Consider the following 20749-nt stretch of genomic DNA (forward strand, 5'->3'; position numbering starts at 1 on the left):
TCCCCCCCCCACCCCACTAACTTGGTGGTGTACCACATGGCCCCCCTTATTTATTGTTGGTTGGTGCTACCCCACATGAGACAGCCCTCCCCCACCTCCTGGTATTTATTATTGGTGATGGACTAAATGGGAGACCCCCCCCCCCCCTCCCAACATTCATTGGTGTCGGTTGTGAACTACAAGGGGAACCCCCCACCTCCTGGTATTTATTATTGGTGGTGGACTACATGGGAGACCCCCACCCCCCCCCAATTTATTGCTGGTTGGTGGTGCACCACATGAGACACCCCCACCCTGCATTTGTTTGTGACGGACTGCATGGGAGACCCCCCTTCACATTTATTGGTGCTGGTTGCAGGGCTGCGGAGTCGGTATAAAATGGACCAACTCCTAAAATATATAGTAAATTGGGTATAGTAGCTCAATGCAGTTTGTGGGGAGTATTTTTTTCATAAGAAGAATTTGGGAAAGTTATGAAATGTCCTATAAATGTCTGTTCTGTTCCTGATCTGAGGATCTCGGCTGTTAGTTGAGATGAATCTGTGCTGCACTTTATGTACACGCTCAGTAGTGAGGCAGGGCTGTGGGGTCGGAGGTTTGGCTTACAGACTCCACAGCCCTGGTTGGTTGTGGACTATATGGGAGACCCCCCCCCCCCCCCCCCTTGCATTTGTTGTTGGTGGTGTACCACCTATGGGATCCGCCACATTTATTGTTGGTGGTGCACTACATGGGGTGCCCCCTCACCTGTCTGTTGGTGGTGTACCACATGGGATACTCTCCTCCCCCTTTATTGTTGCTGGTGGGGGGTCTACATGGGAGAGCCCCCTCCTGTCTGATGGCAGAGGTACATAAGACACCCCGTGTGACAAATGGCGCTGGCCTCAGTGTTTTATGGCATTGCTGGTGGTGCCCCCATAGTACATTATGTGCCAGCGTTGCTGGTAGTGCAGGCTGCTGTGACCGACCGTGGACCATGGCTAGACGGACCCCTCAGTTGGCAAGTGATGTGCTTATATGGCCTCTAGCTCATTTTTAGCCCTGGCTGTAGAAGGATACAAGAGCCCTGCTGATGAATACATTTTTCGGTTATATTTCTGGTACTAGTAGTCCCCTGGGTTCTTGGGTCACTACTGCAGTTGTAGGAACTGTTTGACTTTTAGGTGATTGTTCTACATGCAGTCACGTGTGTACACGGCTGGTGAGGACGTCTGCTGTTATTGGTGCCAGTGTGTGGGCACTTCCAGGGCAGCTGTCCTAGCACTGAAGTGTGACTCCATATTTCTGTGTTGTGTCTCGGTAAGCCGCTTCCTGTCTGCTCACAACTCTGCTAAATAACACTTTGTGTGGAGTCAGATGGCTGGCATGGCAGAGACCTGTGCTCTTAGGCAGAGTTACTCACTGGTGACTATTAGCGGTGGGATGGGACCCCTCTTGGGACAGGATGACCACATAGACCAATGTGTCTCCTCATCAGACAGATGTGTATGGCTGTCTGTTGCATCAGGCAAGAAACTGCTACATATTCTCCCTGGAGTAATGTTGGTGAGCGCCTTTGCTGCCGGAGCTCCTGTTACTGGAGACTCATCTCAGGTCTTTCCCTGTATTTGTGAGCGGCTCGTCTGGTAATCTGGTAGCATTTCTCGTCATGAGCACCTTAGGACAGGATAGGGATACTGCTGGGGCGCAGGTTGTCCTGGTCCTCCTGTCTGAGCACTGGACATGTGTCCTAAGTTATGTGCAGCAGCTTTTTAGGTTTGATTGAGCTGGTACTTTGGAGATGGTACTGTTTTCATATTGTTGGGTCTGTCTTCATTTGCCACGGTTGGATCCACCCACAATGATGGAGTTGTTTTTTTTTTTTTAACCAAATAAAAGACATTAACCAAGCTTTAGTTGGGTCCTGATCACATCACCACTTGTTTTGTACATGCTGCCTGCGAGCCACATGCCTCCTTTGAAGGCTCCCATGTCTATAGTGTGGGATGCTTTCCAATACTCTATTAACTTTTCCTGGTGCGCATGTCAGATGGTGGTTGAAATCGCATTAGTCTGTAGCATAAGGCTATGTGCCCACAATGCAGAAATGCTCCGGATTTTTCCTGAGCGTTTCTGCATCTCCCTGGCAGAAAAAACACATGCGGATTGTACATGTGTTTTTCCTGCCAGGGACAAGTGGAAGTGAAGCGATCTTCACATGCATTTCCGCATGCGGGTTGTCAAGCGATTTTAGCATCACTTGGAAAGTGCTTGACAACTTGGTCACACTATATAAATCCATGCAAACGGCATGGATTTATATAGTGTGACCAACTTATAGTAAAAGAATAGTAAAAAATAAACCTTATACTCTCGTTCCGATGGCCCCCTGTCTCGTCTGATGTGTTGGGCGGCTCGCGGTGGTCTTAAAGGACCTTCCATGACGTCATTTAGTCATGTGACAGGTCACGCGATCATCGACGTGACCTGTCACATGACTAAATGACGTCATGGAAGGTCCTTTTAGACTATCTCGAGCCGCCAGGACGCATCGCTGAGGAGACCGGGGGACATCAGAAGGTGAGTATAATGTAAAAAAAAAAAAATATACAAGTACTATGGTACCCGGGTCTGAAGGAGTCTCCTCTTCTCCAAACCTGGGTACCATCCGCACATTGAATTGCTTAATATCCATATGTGCACATGTATCAAGCGATTCAATGCAAGACTATGACAGCAAAAACACCGCGATTGCGCAAAATAATTGGTAGTGCTGCGGATACTTCCGCAATGATCTGCAGCGGAAATTTCCGCATCATGTGCACAGCACATGCGGATTATCATTGGGAAACATTGCAGATCTTTTAGCAAGCGATTTTTAAGCGTTTCTGCGGTGGAATTGCCGCTGCTTTAAAAACGCATAGTGGGCACACAGCCTTATGGGTTTTTTTTTTTTTTTTTTTTCTGCAACATAAGTCATGTGATCAAAAATCACTCTAATGCAGCTAGTACTGTCTAAGGCTAAGTGCCCACGTTGCGGAACTGAAGCATATTTTTACGCTTCTCCCTGGCGGGAATATCGCATGCGGGTTTTACATGCGGTTTTCCCGCCAGGTAGAAGCGTTTGTGAGGCGTCTTTGCATGCATTTCCGCATGCGGGTTATCAAGCACTTCTCCAAGTGATTTAAGCATCACTTGGAAAAGTGCTTGACAACTTGTTCACACTATATAAATCCATGCAACCAGCATGGATTTATATAGTGTGACCAAGTAATAGTTAAAAAAAAAAGAATCAGAATGGTAAAAAATCAAAAAATAAAGTTTATACTCAATTTCCGATGCATTCTCTGCCCCTTCCGGAGTCTTGAGGGGCTCACGCTGTTGTGTGCAGGACCTGCGGCGAAGTCATTGAGTCATGTGATGGATCACATGACTCAATGACGTGGCAGGTCCTTCAGACAACAGCGCGACGGAGGGAAAACATCAGAAGATAAGTATAAACTTTATTTTTTCTTTTTTTTTACAGGTTCTTTGGTACCCAGGTCTGGAGGAGAGTCTCCTCTCCTCCAGACTTGGGTACCATCCGCACATTGATTCCGCATGCGGAAACACAAAATTAATGAACATGCTGCGGATTTTTGACCGCAGCATATACGCTGCGGAAAAATCCGCAGCATTGACATTGCGGAATGCCATTGGGGACCATGGGGTGCGGATATACATGCGTTTACGCTGCGGAAATTCCGCAGCATATACGCTTGTAATACGCAACGTGGGCACGCAGCCTAAAACTGCCAAGTCAGAAAAAACTAGAACTCATTGTATTTTTCTTTGTTTGCGACTTGCTAACCCTATAGTTTGCAATATGACTTGGATTATGCTGCATTTTAGCAGCTGCGCAAAGAGATATTTAAGCACTTAACATCTATTGTGTCTCAAGTCGTCATGTAGCTCCAGTTAAATGCTGGTATTGGTCCTATAGTAGGACAATTATATGGGGATATTGGGATTGCACTACTACTGTGTAGGCCTGATCATGTATGGTTTTATATGAGATCAAATGTCCACTTCATCCTGATCGAATTTCCCTCCTGGGATAGTCTCCTTATGAGTCCATTTACTCCGCAGCATGCATCTGGGTAAGACTACAAAACCTCACTTCCATGCCTGTAGTATTACAGGTCTTTATACCCTTAGACCACTGTGGCTTACACAGTGCATCTGTGTTTATACTGAGTTTTTTTCACCATTGATTTATATGGAATCATATTAGCCATATTGTATTAAAGTTACTCAACATTGGAATACTGCCTTGCGCTTGTAAACACATTGCATTTTACAGTACTAGCAAAGTGTAAGATTTCTGAAATCTTTCAAATGCTGCTTAATTTTTCCTTGCAGGTTTGAGCCTGTGGGGGGAGAATGGCAAAACAATGCAGCCACTTCGTGCAGCATTTTAGCAGCAGAAAAATATCTGTGAATACTAAACATGTAAAGCTCTGATCTAGTGTCCAGTTGTTTTTCATTTGAAATGGATCCAGTAATAAAACAAAAAACTGATCTGGGTCACGTTTGCAACAGATTCATTTCACTAGAGATGACTTTGAACACTTGGCGCTGTGGGCTTGAGCAGTGCTTAAAGGGAACCTGTCACCAGAAATAACGCTATTGATCTGCAGGTTAATAGCATTATTATGCTGCCCGGCGCCTGAACGTAGCCAAATGCAGGGGGAGAAAATGAACTTTATTCTCCCCCCAGCATTCGATTTCAGTCATGGGGCGGGGGTGGCTCAGGTTCATGCTCTGAGTATACAGAGCGGCTGCTGTGACTGCACCCCTGGCCCTGATTGTCAGAGTCAGGGGTACAGCCGCCACTCTGTATACTCTAAACCCACGCCTCCCCCATCACTGAAACCAAAAGCTGGTGGGGAGAATAAAGTTAATTTTCTCCCAGCTGCGTGCAGTTGGTGGGCAGCATTATAATGCTGTTAACCTGCAGATATGCAGTTAAACTGCGTTATTTCTAGTTCCCTTAATGGACGATGTCACGGACTGGTTCTTCTTCGCGTCCATAACATGAGGATAGCTGTAACCGGGGTCCATGTAGCTCTACAGCTCAATCTCGCACTTGCTCTTCCCTCAGGCTACAGATTGGAAATACATGTAATGCTCAATGAGTCCATACAACCGAGGTGCACAATGCTGCCATGATTTACTGGTAGGGTGGTTGGTCCCAATACCACACATACGTACTCGCTGCCCGCAGGCCAAACACAGGTCACGTTCACATGTATTTGATACCTCTTAGTTTTTATGGGGCCTCATATGGTCTTTAGGGTCACAAGGAAAACAAAAGTTTCAGGCTTTATACACAAGGTACCGTGATAAATAACTAAAATAATAAGGGAACAATGGACAAACCTTAAATGTGCAGAAAAAGGAGACAAATCAGAAGTCCTATTAAGTCATTTTAAGAAAGTCCTTTGTGTGCGCCCAGTGATGTTGGCTTGGGCCCCAACTTGTCACTATAAGGGGAATGGTCCATTGTCTGTATATACATTCCACCATTGGGGCTATGCTGGAAAATAACTCCCCTTCTTCCTGGGTCCACTCTTGGAGAGGGTGCACATGCACCCCTTCATATCACCTTCGATCATCAAATGAGATGTAAAATTGACAAACTTTTGTATGAATATTGTCATGGAACAGCCTTATCTTTCATATCACATTGTAATCACAACATATGAAATCCTTACTGCTGCACGAATGTTAAGACTTTGTCATGTAAGTCTGCAGTCACTGTGTGACTGTAGACTTGTCAATCCTCACAGAAAATGCTGTGCCTGTGACGAGACCACACAGTCCTGTGAATGCAATATGTATTTGTATTGAGGGATGCCACTCATGTCTGATCGGAGTGTGGCCTGCAGTATATCGCATACTTGGAGTCATATGGCCACTGGACCACGTGCACTGTGAGGAGTCCCAAGTGCATGTTGTCAAATATGGATGAAACTGTAAGGCTATGTTCACACATGTTGGGTATTTTGCTGCTGATTTCAATCAATGAAATGAGAAACCAGAATTCCCTGTTCACTTTTTTTTTTTTTTTTGCTGCATATTTTGTGCCTTGGTTGTGTTCTTGGAAAATAGAGCATGTCACTTCTTTAAGCGTTTTTCACCAATAGGAAGTAATGGGTGGTGAAAAAAATGCTGAAAAAACGCACCAAAATTTGCATCGGCGTTTTTGATGGAAAAATAAAATGGTGTGGTTTTTTTTTTTCCACAGAACTTTATGTACATGCATAGAGACTGAAGGACAGTGAAAAAACGCAGCAAAACACGCTGTTTTGACGCAGCTGATTTCCTGACCAGTTTTGCTGCAGATTTGTGACGTAAAAAAAAAAAAAAAAAACTGCTTGTGTGAACATAGCCTTAGGATATGTGATCACGTAAAATATTTGCTGCAGACACTTCTGCAGAAAAAATGCTCATTTTTGATGTGTTGTTTTTTTTTCCCCATTCATTAGAATAGGTGAAGCACTGAAAGAATTTACTTGCTGTAGATATGAAACTGCCTCAAATCTGCACGGAAAAATAAGCAACATGTGCATGATACTTCAGAAATTTCATTTACTTTGCTGGAACAGTAAAATGCTGCATAAAAAGTGATGTGTGAACATACCCTTAGTGCTTGTGTTGTACCCATTCAGGTTCTTGTAGTTATGTATTGAGGTCTCTTAATAGGAGCTAACCTTCCATATTTCCTAATGCACCCCACTTGGCTCATGTGGAGTGGAGCCATTTGGTTGCCTTAGATTTGATTCCTGCATTATCCTAGTAAAAGGTAACGAGTGGGAGGTGGCAGTCATGTGCTAGTCGTGTTATCACAAGGGAGACATTTACACATCACACAGTTCATCAGACATTCGGGAATCAGTGGAAGATATGGGTGCACTTTTTTTCCCACCTAAAACAAAGTGGATTACAGTTACGACAATTTTAGCACTTTGTACCCATTCAAATGAATGGATGCTGTACTAGATCACTTTATTACTAATCTTGCCATACCAAAACTAATCTGAAAGCTTGCATCTGTAATGACTGTCCAAGATCTCCTGCCACACACAATTGAAGCCATTGATGAGGGGCTTACAGGGTGAATATAGCTAATTATAGCTGCATTGTAGCGTCTGGGCTGTGTGGTTTTGTTTTTTTTTTGTTTTGTTTTTTCTTGGACAACCTCTTTAAGTGGACTAGTGGAACACGAACACATTCCTCATGGATTATAACAGTTGTATGGAAATGAGAAATTGCCAAGGCTCATGATGTCTACAGTATGGACATGGGGGAAGGGGTGGTGGCTAATTTCAAAATCTTAAAGTGCACCTCATGTGAGCTCATAGTTCCCAGCACATGCCAATCATCATGGCATGTGCTGGGAACTATGCCCATTCATCATGGGTGTAGGATTGGTTTCATGATGCTGCTTCCGATCACTGTGCTGTAGTAGTGACATAAGTATGTCTCTACTGAGCCTGTGTTGTGCGCATGTCTCTATTAAGGTTTGTAGGATACATTGTAACTAAGCACACGGCCTTCAGCATCCATCACTTGCTGCCGGAGTGTCTTTTCTCCTATAAATGCTTGGTATTGTTTCCATGCATCGCTCGTATTTCTGCCTGACGTCCAAGTGGTGCATGGAGCGGTCTCTCCATCTGTAGCTTTTTCCAGCTAATGGAGGTCTCTGCTCACCCTTATAAATAATGTAAGCTATGTCTAATGGAGGGACTCTGGGGACTGAGGAAAAAGCATCATTATCAGACTTTTCTAGTTGCCACAGATCTCAGATTGATTTACAGCACTGATCTGGTGCAAAATGATCTATCAGGGCAAACGGGGTCATTCTGCAAAAGTGTGATATCACTCATTCCAAGGAAGTGATGAAGAGACGTGTAAGAGGTGGGTTATGGGTACTTACGTCCAGGTTCCTTAACTTATCACCATCTACGTAAGGCGGGAATGGGCGAGCTTGTAAAGGTTGTCTTTGTCTTCATACTGTCAGGAAACTTGTTTCCCCAAACATTCCTTGATGTCCTTATGAGCAGCATGCCAGCTACATCCGTTTCCTTCCCATGGAGGGTCCCACTTGCTCCTGCCTTTATCACTAGTGTTTTTAATAGGTCTATGTTGCTATTAACTTCCCATGGTGATATCTCATCAGGAAAAGATCGGACCCCTCCTCCCAAAAAAAAAGTTCATAAGTAGTAGATACTTTCTTGACACTGTATACTTTATTAATAATACTATCAGCCCGAGTTCCGAAACAAATATGTTTCAGAAGCTAGAAAAGTCTGCTCTACATAATAAAAACTCAAATTACCCATGCCTATTCACTTTCAGCCTTTTCTATTCAATGTTACAACTAATCGTGTACCATTGCAGCGTCCTCGTTTAGTATTCAAGTTTCTCAACAACATAATAATGCTGCCCACCTTAAGTCTAAGGCGATGACTTGCCATACCTGATGGGGTTAAGATATTTAAAAATTCAATAGGAAAATGTTCCCTTTCATTGTTGTCATCTATAACAGCCATCGTGCCAACGTTGGCTGATGTTTTTCTTGGACTCACCTCAACATTAAGCGCTTTATGTAGTAAGATTATATTTTATATACGGTATATCCCCTTCCTCCTTCACCCGCTTCTCTAAATGGCACTGTCCATCTGGCACTTCAGCATCCCAGTCTGACCTCTGTCCTGGGAGCAGATAGGAACATTAGCAGTAAAGAGCCGGCCTGTTGTGCACTGCCAGTCCATCTATCATCCATGTTTCCTAGTAATATTGTACTGCTTGTGCTAGACAGCTGTTATTCAGTAATTTAATTTTTTTTTATTTATGTCAGGTGACTTTGCTCCTGAAAAGACGCAATGTATGCGTATTCCACCACCCTGTGGCTCAGGGGCTGCATTAACAACGATGTGAGGGTATACGTCAGGGGAAAAGATCTCAATCAGATTTTCAGGGGTCGATTAATCACGACTATTGTTTTGTACACAGGCCTTGATCAAGTAGTAGACTGGTCAGATATGCCTTTTTAATGAATGCTGTTTGCCAGCAATGCACTCCATTTGAGGATTGGGAATACATTCTGTCCTAATAAGCCATTTTTGTGGTGTAAATTCTGATTGATTTTCAAGGCTGCATTTGACTATGCCCCTCCTGCGAAGCTTGATCCACTTCTCAAAAAGTTGTGTGGCATGTTGCATTTTTCTTATGCCAGCTCAAAGAGTTTTAGACCAGGTCTCTGGTCAAACCATTGTGATCATTCCATAATCCACCCGATGGCACACTGCTTGGAGCACACGTGTAGTGTGTGAACGTGGCCTTATTCTGTTTACAGCAGAGCCTACATTGACTGGATACCACATTTCTGACAATGGGTGGCGATGCTTCATGTAAGTACTGTACATTTGCCAAGTGGAGGAAAAGAAAAAAAAAAAAAAAACTTGCGTCAACTTTTAATCCCATATGCTTCCATTGAGGTAAGCTGACTGAAATGGCCAATTTGCACAAACTATTTTGTTCACGATGACAGACTGCCCTACAAATGTAATCTGCTTGGTGGGATATATTGTCATGAAGAAAACTTGGATGTGTTTTCTAACACTTTGCATCCCACTAGTTTAATGTGATGTGTCTTTTTTTTTTTTTTTTTTATAAACTTGGTCCATCAGTTGCAGCACTGCTTCTGAAGGGTGTGGGGGACAAATGCCACTTTATTTAGCTGTGGGTTTTCCCTGGGCACACTCTGTAGTTTCACAGCTGGTATTGAGCAGTTGGCTTTGTGTGTGGCCTGGTAAAGACTGATATCCTAAAATAAATGCTGTCCAACCGCAATCACTGTTGGTTGTGCTGCTACTTGTGAGCTGCAAGCCTGCCCGTTGTGGCAGCTATATTTAAGTCTAGAAGTGCTCCATATGGGAAGGAATGCCCTCCCCCACTCACACAGTAGTCACATTGTCTAATTTCTTTGGAAAACACAAATTTTAAAGGAGATATGTAGTACTGTGCAAAAGTTCTAGGCTGGTGTAGAAAAAGAATGCTTTAAAAAATAGAAATCACAATAGTGAATAATCTTTCTAGCGCCACTATATTTCACTTCACTTTACAATTCAAAAATTAGTTTATTTGTAAAGGGAATCTGTCACCCCCTGGAGATATCAGACCTCTTCTATGGGCATACATGGTATAGAAAAGTAAATCTGTACATACCTGTATGGCCCATAGTAGAGGTCTGATTGCAGAGAAAAGGGTTTTTATAAACTGTTTTAGGCTATGTGCCCACAATGCAGAAATGCTCAGGATTTTTTCCTGAGCGTTTCTGCATCTCCCTGGCAGAAAAAAAAGCATACGGATTGTGCATGCGTTTTTCATGCCAGGGACATGCTTAAATGAAGCATTCTTCACTGGCATTTCCGCATGCGGGTGTCAAGCGCTTTCCAAGCGATTTTTAGCATCACTTGGAAAGTCCTTGACAACTATGTCACACTATATAAATCCATGCAACCGGCATGGATTTATATAGTGTGACCCGAGAGAATGGTTAAAAATAAACTTATACTTGCCTTCTGATGGCCTCCGAGACTTTCTGCGCTCCTGTGCTGGCTGCCGGCAGATCGCGGTACGCTTACTGAAAAGACCTGCCGTCACATGACTGTGACGTCACCGCAGGTCCTTCAGTCCTGCGCGATCTGTCGGCAAGCACAGAGAAGGAGTCCGGGGGCCGTCGGAAGGTGAATATAATCTTTATTTTTTATTCTTTTTTTTTTTTTTTTTACAGCTTTTAATGGTACCTGGGTGTCGAGGAGAGTCTCCTGTCCTCCACACCCGGGTACCATCCGCACATTAGAACGTGCCAATTACGCAAGTACAGATGCAGTCTTGCGGAATTGGCGCGTTCTACTGCAAGTCAATGGTGGCAAAAACGCTGCGCTTCCACAAAATTAATGGACATGCTGCGCATTTTTGAGCGCAGCATAAACGCTGCGGAAAAATCCGCAGCATGGGCATTGAAAGTGCGGAATTGCATTGGAGACCATGGGGGAAGGTTTACCAAGCGTTTACGCTGTGGAAATTCCGCAGCATAAACGCTTGAAAAACACATCGTGGGCACACAGCCTTACACAGGCTTGGCGTCAAGAAATCCCCACCTCTCTGTTTATTATTCCCCGAAACCCCCGCCTATATGCTTGGGGTTCTATTGCGGCGGGCAGTGACACTGACTCCCCGGCGCCTACGCAATAGAAACCTGCGGCACAGATTCGGGGTCGGCAGGATCCCTGATCTCAACAGTCTCTGGGATTACATGAAGATCTGTGTTTAGTTCTCGAAGACGTTTGGCACAACCTCTCTGCTGCGTTCCTTCAAAAACTGCCAGTGTACCTAGAAGAACTGATGTCATGAAGCAATGGATGGTCACATCAAATATTGATTTAGATTTCTTTAGTTCATTTACTTTGCATATTGCTAATTGATAAAAAAAAAACACTTTCAATATTTAGAGTATTCTTGGTTTGCAACATTGCTTTTACACCCGCCTATCTCTTTGAACAGTACTGTACATGTTTGTACTGCATGCTCATGAAACATACGGCAGTGCTGCAACCCTAAGGGAATGGGTGTTATAGATATTGAGGGGTTGTTTTTTTTTGTTGTTTTTTTGAGTTGAGCACATAAAATACATTGGACTTGTGGTCCAACTGCCACATCTGTAGTCTTTGGTTTCCGGACCAGAGCTCTGCAAAACTCTTACCAATTAGCGCCTTTTCTTAGGTGTGGTGTCATGTCGCAACGATTAAATCAGTAAAGAAGAGTTGCCGGGGATGCCAGCAGGTTAATGAAAGTTCACAGGGCTCTGGTCCGAGGATTATCGATGTTGCTGCTGGACCGGAGTCCTGTAAGTCGTCTTGCTCAACTCTGTTAAATATAATATTTATGGTAAAAAACAGCCTTGCCAATTTGCCCTATTGCAGACATGGCAGGGTGGAGACTTGGTGCATCCAGGTGTTTTACTACCACACTCTGGTAAGTGAGGTGGGGAGATAGGTCTCCTAGGACCTGCATGCGGTAATTGTTTTTTTATATAAGCTCCATTTTTCATGTTCCTTTTTATACCAAACCTGGTTCTATTGGAAGGTGAAATAAAAAGCACAAACTGGGTGGGATAGGGTTTTTTTTTCTCTCCTCTAGTAGGCTCCAAGCCACTTTCTCTGTTCTTAGAATAAAGTATTCCCTAAGGCCGTGATCATACACTGCTGCATGTATTAAAAGCACATAAAGTGGGCTATGTGAGAAGCCTGTAAAGACATGTCTGGCTTCTTGGTGGTATCTGTGTCTCTGAGACTAGGGGTTATTATAGAGAAGTATTGTTATCCAATGGTACTGCTGTGTAAGGTATGATCTGTAGTCTATTCTCTGACACTCCAGAAAGCAGTCACTTTTTGAACTTGAAAGGTATTTGTGCAATTTATAGGTATATGGTACCCCAGGATTTCTTTATCGCTAGTACTTACCGTGTTTCTCCATGAACTCCTGTATCCACACTTTGGCTCATTCTGTTGATTCAGACATGAACATTTTAGGCTATGTTGGCCTCTACAGTTGATCAAACTGATATCTGGGCAAGGAACTACCTCTTTCACTTTGGTTGACTAGTGATTACTAGATGGAAATTTTTAAAATTGAACTTTTTTTTTTTTTTTTTACTCCCATATTACTTCGGGCTGCTTAAATAATTGCTCATTGTTAAACGTCACCCAAATAGCCAGTCATTTTGGCTAAAAATATCCGTGTATGGCGATGTGCGGGAGTTCATTGTTGAACACCAAAGCACTTGAATAGCTAGAATGACTTGCTAGTTCTATTAGTGACTATATTAAAGCAGTTATTCACCCTTTTACTTTACAAGCTGTTCCAGTGAATTAGTTTTGTGTTTTTTTGTTTGTTTGCAGGCCATTTTTATGTTACACCCACATAAAAACAGTGCAGCATTGATGAGATTCTTCTAAAGTTCAGCTAAATGACAAATATCATAAATTGACTAAGGCTGTGTGCCCACTGTGCCTTTTTTAAACGTTTCCGTAGCGGCAATTCCACTGCAGAAACGCTTGGTAGAAGGCATGCCATGTTCCCCAATGATAATCCGCATGTGCTGTGCACATGCTGCGGAAATTTCCGCTGTGGATTATCATTGCAGGAAAAATCCGCAGCACTACCAATTATTTTGCGGAAGCGCAGCGTTATTGCCATTGACTTGCATTGGAACACATGGAATTCGCATCACTGAATCTGTACATGCGGATTCCATGTGTTTCAATGTGCGGATGGTACCCGAGTCTGGAGAAGAGGAGACTCTCCTCTGGACCCGGGTACCATAGTACCTGTAAAAAAAATAAAATAAATTAAATAAATTTCATGCAAAGGTGATGTGATATGTGCTGAAATGTCATAGCATTGCCGTGACAAAATCCACAGCATTTTTTTTTTTTTTTTTTCTAACATATTTAGCTGTATTTGTGCTCCATGAATACATAGCACCAGAACTCTAATATGTCATCGTGCAGTATTTGAAAATGCTTCTTGGTTGAAGCACTTATCGTAGCTTGGAAGGCAATGATGAGACTTGCATCCTGCTTTGTGGTGACAATTTGGACCCAGTCCTCCAGTTTTAGTCATGAAAACTCCTTCTATAATGGACCATTGCATAAGGGGATAAAGGCGGTATGGTGTAAAAGCAATTGCAGGGAGTAAGGTTTTTGAAGACTACTCAGACCTTTAACAAAATGTATTTTAGTGTGTTTAAGCAGCCAAACATAGTATAAATATCGTATCGCACCGACCCAAAGAATAAAATAGTCTAATTATAACGCATGACAAATGGCGTAAAAGATGAAACCAATTTTTAACCATTTTGATTTGTTCATTCTTCCTCCCAACGATCGTAGTATGGCTTTGTTCACACTGGGTTTTTTTGTTTTTTTTTTTTTTGCATTTTAGCTGCGTTTTTAGCGTAACTGCAATGTCTGAGATTTCAGAAATCTCATGCACACAGCTTGTTTTTTGCACAATAGAGCATGTCACTTTCATTGTTTTTTTTTTTTTTCAGCCGTTGAAAGCTATGGGTGGTGTGTGGGGGGGGGGAATGCTGAAAACACCTATTGTGAACGTTTTGCTGCGTTTAGTGAAAAAAGCAAGTATATCAGTATGTGAAAGCCATTTATGTTTATTTATAAAAAATTTAGAATCTATGGTATCATCTTGTCTTGGTCACCTGAGATGACAGTTAGGATTGGTACAGTTTAATTAAATTAGTGATGTGGTCAAAGTAAACATTGGCTGAACAATACCTGAGCAACTCTATGGCAGACCAATGTGTGAAAGTGAAGTGTCAGATGGAGCCCTTGGCAGAAGATTCCTATGAGGTAGATGGAGACACTGTGGACCTATGATTCAGCGGTGTCCGTCTTTTTAAGTGCATAAAAGCGCAGTCTACCACAGTTCTGTGCAACTCTGCTGCCTTATAATGAATGGATCCTTCAGAGGTTTCATCTGAATTGCGTCATCCAGAGATTTAGATGGATACCCTGATGCAAGTGCTCGGTGTAGAGCACAGGATAAATGTGATCCAAAATGTTCCAAATGAAAGCTTCAAATCAATCCACAAAAAAAAACCACTCAGGCCTATCTGTGAAATGGCTCCTCTCACCCCAAAAGAAATGTATCTAGTTCTGCGCTCCTCCCTTCTCAGCCCCAGTGTGCCTAAACCACACATTTAGCGTCCACATTTGGCATTTCTGTAGCGATGAGGCTCATTTACGACTGCATGTCTCCAGAAGCACGAGCTGGGCATAATCTATTGGGTACTCCAATGGCAGATGGTTTAAGGGCATAAAAATTACTACAACGTTGGAAAATTGCTACTTTTTTACAAAAAAAATTCTGATATTTGCACAAATAAATGCAAAAAAACATCCAGCCTAAATTTACCACTACAATAAAGTACAATATGTCACGAGCTAAAACCATCTCGGAACTAGTGGGATCCATTGAAGCGTTCCAGAGTTATTACCACATAAAGTGACACTAGTCAGAATTGGAGAATTTGGCCTGGTCAGGAAGGTGAAAACCAGTTCAGTGACAAAGGGGTTAAGCTGCACTTAATCTGTGGGCTCCTGCAGTATGTAAAGAGCGCCCACCCTTATTTTCCTACTTGCAGTGTACAGTTTTGCCTCCTCCCTGCCTGACTTCTTGAACTGTCTTTGGAAAACAGGTGTTGTATAAGAAGATATGCACATCTGTGTGGGTGTGTATGTGGAGTGCACAAAAGCAGGATGGCCACTATATATAGAAATGTCTACTCAGCTCTAATTGCATAATTTAATCAGGCCCCTCTGCAACGGAAAGGCATCCATACTGCTCTCAGGCATCAAAGGAAACATCTTTCCAAGCTGTATCCTTTTGCAGAGCAACACAGGGTCCCACACCACACGCCTAATTGTTGAATCCCTCCACTGGGAAGAATGAGGAATTTTGCTTTTGTCTCTTTTAAACAAGAACTTCCTCCATTATTTAGGCTGGGTGTCAGGGATGGACTTGAGTCAGACAGAGGCCAGTTGATTTTCACCCCTTCCCTCCTGCCATACTTTCATATGTACACTACAAGTAGTCTGTTCCTGTGTGTTTTAAATTAATCATTCATGCTTATGTCTTGTCTTGGTGATAACATGGCAAAAGTCTAAAGCAAAATGACAGTACAAGGGAAAAGGGTTTTATACAGCTTCACATGTTGTGGAAACTCCAATCCATGGCATGCCCAGTCACTGGTTTTCTGAAACTGTTCCATCAATTTTAGAAAAAAAAAGTGGGATTTTGGATGCTGCGACTTGCTGATCACTGCGGTGAAAATTCTACGTGGCTTTAAAAAAAATTGTTTGCACCACACCTTGTTCGACAACATGGCATGGCTTAGCAGTAGTGTACTATGAGGTGTGTTGAAATTGAACCCACAAGTGGTGTACACTTTATCTGGTCATACGCATAGGTGTTGGTTGAAAGTTTGGCAGCCAGCTATCTCACAACTCTTCCAAATATCACACACACACACACACACACACACACACACACACACACACACACACACACACACACACACACACACACACACACACACACACACGTGCTTGGCTGATTGCTCTCCCTGTGGACACACAACAAAGTCACCTCCAGACACCCATCAATGGCGTATCTCCCCTAAAGCGAGCGGATCCACTGCAGAAGCTCCCAATGACCCCAGCCTTCTCTTCCCGGGTAGTCGGGAGGCCCTCTTACTCATCAGATATTTGATCTATATTCGGCTAATGTCTATAGGAGCCTTTTTCACTGCGACTAGACAACTTTTATAATGCCCAAGATTTATGAAATGTAACACCTTTTTAGAAATCGGTCCCATTACGTCTAGTAGCTTGGCCATCCAAGCACATGATTTTGGTTCTTGGTGGCTGGTCAAGTATTGTCCTATTCTCAGTAATAGAAAATCCTATTGATCTGGATATTTTGGGTTTGCTTTTACATTATTGCCTCGGAAACTTGCTGTATGTGCACAATCATGAGTGATTCTTGGAATGTGTCATTGTGCATCTGAAATTGTATGTTGGTTATTGATATGATGAGGTCAGTGAAACTAAGAATAGCACAGATCGAGGGGAATGAGCTGACCCTCTCTGAACGCAGGTCACCACGTTCTCAGGGGGGGGGGGGGTGCTCACTGTAAATGTATGCTGTGTAGCAGCCAGTATGCTCTTGAATGCCGCCAGATGATGAAATCTCACATCTGGATTTCCACCCATTCCTTGCTAATAATTTTTTTTTTTCTTTTGATTTTTCCCTAGATGCTGCTAGTCTCTTGGGAACTACAAGCTCCTACTCCTGCGCTGGGAACGGTCGTCTTGTTGAGAAGCAAAGAGGAAGTTCTTATTTTTAGACAGTTGAACCAGTCAGTGCTCTTATACATTTGAGACCTGCTCTGCTTGTCACAATGAATGTGACCAGCCTTTTTTCCTTTACTAGCCCAGCAGTGAAGAGGCTGCTTGGTTGGAAGCAAGGCGATGAGGAAGAAAAATGGGCAGAAAAGGCAGTAGACGCATTGGTTAAAAAACTGAAGAAAAAGAAAGGTGCCATGGAGGAGTTGGAGAAGGCCCTGAGTTGTCCTGGACAGCCAAGTAACTGTGTCACCATTCCCCGCTCACTGGATGGAAGATTACAAGTATCTCACCGGAAGGGGCTCCCGCATGTCATTTACTGTCGAGTATGGCGCTGGCCTGATCTGCAGAGCCATCATGAACTGAAACCTCTGGAGTGCTGCGAGTATCCATTCGGCTCTAAGCAGAAGGAAGTCTGCATAAACCCTTACCACTACAAAAGAGTGGAGAGTCCGGGTATGTATCTAAATTTACATCCCATAAGCACCAACATGTTTCATATATGCACCTCTGCTGTAATCAGTATGGCTCACAATGTCATTGTGTGCCCCCATTTATCTTGCTAGTATTGTTCTGGAGGAGGGAGGCACACGTGCTTAAAGGGAACCTGTCATGTCCAATACTTAAGATGAATGTACAGGTTGATGGCATTATGAAGGTGCACGGCCACTGTACTGAAAGTGCAGCACCAAGTAGAAAGTGAACTTTATTCCTCCCAGGAGCTGCCAGCTTTGTCATGCAGGCATGCCTGGAGCAGGTACAGTCACTGCTGACAGCACAGAGTGGCTGGTGTAACCATGCCCTAGCACGGATTGAGCTGGCTGGCTGTCAGTGCCGGGATGTGCTTACATCTGCTGTTCACATTACTATGAACAGTGACTAGCTGCTCCTCGAAGGAATAACTTTTTTCTCCCACGGTTTGTGCTTCAAGGACTGTGACCGAGCACTCAAACGCTATGAACTGGTGGGTTAATAGCGTTATCGGGCCTGTAAAACTTTTATCTCATAAGAGATTGGCATGAGCCAAATTAGTTGAATTTTTTTTTTTTTTTTTTTTTTTTTTTAACCATCTCCAGTAGTAGGTAAACTATTTCAACAAAAATCAGAGTGGAAAGTCTAATATTGATGTGTGATTCTAGTCATTTTAGTGGCTTGGATATTGAGTCACTTTGAATATGATTCCTCATAATGATGCAAGTGTTATATGAATTTTGCATAAAATCAAAAATTGCTTAATGTCTGTGTTTTTTTTTTTTTTTTTTTTTTATGCACATTTCTAAAGTCCTCAAATCACTCCAGGGGGGAATAATTTACATTTGCTTACAGATTTTATAACTTTTTGAAAAGTCAAATGATAAATAAGTTGAAAACATCTGAAGACTTAAAACTGCTCACAATTGCAAACCTAAAAAAAGAAACCCAGGTGAACACATAAAATAGTAATGCTAATGGTCACAAATTAAGAACAAAGCAAATGCAAAAAAATGAAACTGCCTCTTTAGTTAAAGGGAATCTGGCTTAGGAGGGTTGAACTCACTGACGTCTATATGGGCATATAGGTCATAGGAAGCTGAATAAAATGATACCTTGATCTTATTCCAGAGAAATCCGTGTGGGTTTTTTTGTTTTTGTTTTTAATGACCAGTTAAGAACTATGGGCGGGACACAGATCTGCATGAGAATCTGCCTCTATAACTAAAAAGGGCGTTTCCGGTGAGACATGTAACGACTGACAGTCTGCTCATAATCACACACAGCTCTGCAGTGAGATTAGAGCTAATTGTCAGTTATTACATGTCTCACACTGGTAACAGCCCTTTTATTGAAAATAAGCTCTGGAAGCAGATTCTCATGTGTCACTTCATTCAGCTTCGATTGACCTACATGCCCATATAGATGTCTTTAAAGGGGTTGTCCAGTACTTTAAAACACACTGGCATTTTTTTTTTTTTTAATGATAAATACAACCTTCTTTCTAATTACCTTGCGCTGCTGATAGCGCCGCTCACAAACAGCATGTGACCCCCCCCCCCCCCCGACTGCAGCCTGCGCTGATGTCACGACACGTTGCGGCTGCAGCCGGGGGTCCCTCTTCCGCATTCCACGGTGGCTGCCGGGTTGTGGGCGGGGTTATTCCCCCTGCGTCACACCCGGCATCTACCGCACGCTCTCCCTATCCTCATTCACTGGTAAAGCGCACAGTGGATGCTTGGTGTGACGCAGGGGAATAACCCGGCCCACAACCCAGCAGCCACAGTGGGGACCCAAGCGCTGAGTCACGCTTCACTTGTGACGTCAGCGGGGGGGCCACGTGCTGCCTGTGAGCGGCCACCGATAGCGCCGCGCACAGCGGTATCAGCAGCGCAAGGTAATTAGAAAGAAGGTTGCATTTATTAAAACACACTGCCATTTTTTTTTTTTTTTTTTTAAAGTACAGGATAACCCCTTTTAAAGAGGTTGTCCACTGCTATACAAAAATGCTCCAATGTATTTAAATGGAGAGAGGGTTTTTTTATTAATACCTTGTGTGTTCTTTATTGCCTGTGAGTGGTGCCATCGCTGATCGCTCAGTCATTACGTGACCCCGGCTGCAGCCGGCTCTGGCATCCGCTGATGTCAAGTTACAGCTGCAGCCAGGCGTGACGCGCTCCCCGATTGGCTGTGGGTGGCGTTTCCCCCGCACGTCACAGCCCAGTATCCACCGCGTGCTTTCCCAATGAATGCAGGAGAGGGAAAGCACGCAGTGGATACTGGGCTGTGACGTGCGGGGAAACCCCGCCCACAGCTAATCAATCAGCGGGAAGCGCGTCATTGCGTCACATCAGCGGATGCCAAAGCCGGCTGCAGCTGGGGGTCACGTGATGACTATGAGTGATCAGCAATGGCACCACTTACAGGCAATAAAGAACACAAGGCATTTAAGGCCCCGTCACACTTGGCAACGCTGCAACAATCCAGACAACGATACGACCTGTCAGGGATCGTTGCTGCGTCGCTATGTGGTCGCTGGTGAGCTGTCAAACAGGCAGGCTCACCAGCGATCAGGGGAGCAGCGACATTGTGGAAAGAATCTTTCCACGATGTCCTGCTCCTGGTTACCAGCCTGCTGAAGCAGGAGCAGGCTGGTAACCATGATAAACATTGGGTTACTAGGGGCACACGCGCTCCTAGTAACCCGTTTATCATGGTTACCACTCTGCTACGGTGAGCGGGAGGTTACCGCTCACTTTAGCAGGCTCGTAACCATGATAAACAGCGGGTTACTAAGTGCGCGTGTGCCCCTAGTAACCTGATGTTTATCATGGTTACCAGCCTGATCGCTGCTCCCGCTGGTCAAACCCAGCGATGTGTGCTGACCAGCGGGAGGGTAACAACCAAAAAATGGTCCAGGACACCTTGCAGCGATCAGCGACCTCACAGCAGGGGCCTGATCGCTGCAAAGTGTCACACATAGCGACATCGCTGGTGAGGTCGCTGTTGCGTCACCAAAACCTTGACTCGGCAGCGATCTCGCGATGTGAGACTGGGGCTTTACAAAAACCCTTATCTCCACTGTTTACATATATTGGGACATTTTTGTATAGTAGTGGACAACCTCTTGAAGGGGATCTGTCAGCAAAATCAAGCCTCCTAAATTCTCTCTTCTTAGGCCACCACTGTAAAGTAACAACAAATCCACTTTGTCCTGATAATTTTCACATTTTTCGTAGTGTTTTAAGATAATAAATAGT

The 20749-nt window shown here is 43.7% G+C and overlaps 1 protein-coding gene across 2 annotated transcripts in view; it reads left to right on the plus strand.

Annotated features, from left to right (window-relative positions):
* The window catches only part of SMAD1 (SMAD family member 1), a 38731-nt gene that overhangs the window by 704 nt on the left and 17278 nt on the right, over positions 1-20749 (plus strand). For both annotated transcript variants that reach the window (XM_073642492.1, XM_073642491.1), the window contains exon 2: positions 16929-17474. In XM_073642492.1, the coding sequence (XP_073498593.1) occupies positions 17075-17474 (400 nt within the window). In that variant the 5' untranslated portion in view covers positions 16929-17074. The remainder of the gene's footprint in view (positions 1-16928; positions 17475-20749) is intronic.

Source organism: Phyllobates terribilis, unplaced genomic scaffold (genome assembly GCF_046119375.1).
Source record: "Phyllobates terribilis strain yellow unplaced genomic scaffold, ASM4611937v1 Scaffold_1__5_contigs__length_1240528914, whole genome shotgun sequence".
In the NCBI taxonomy this organism is placed as follows: Eukaryota; Metazoa; Chordata; class Amphibia; order Anura; family Dendrobatidae; genus Phyllobates; species Phyllobates terribilis.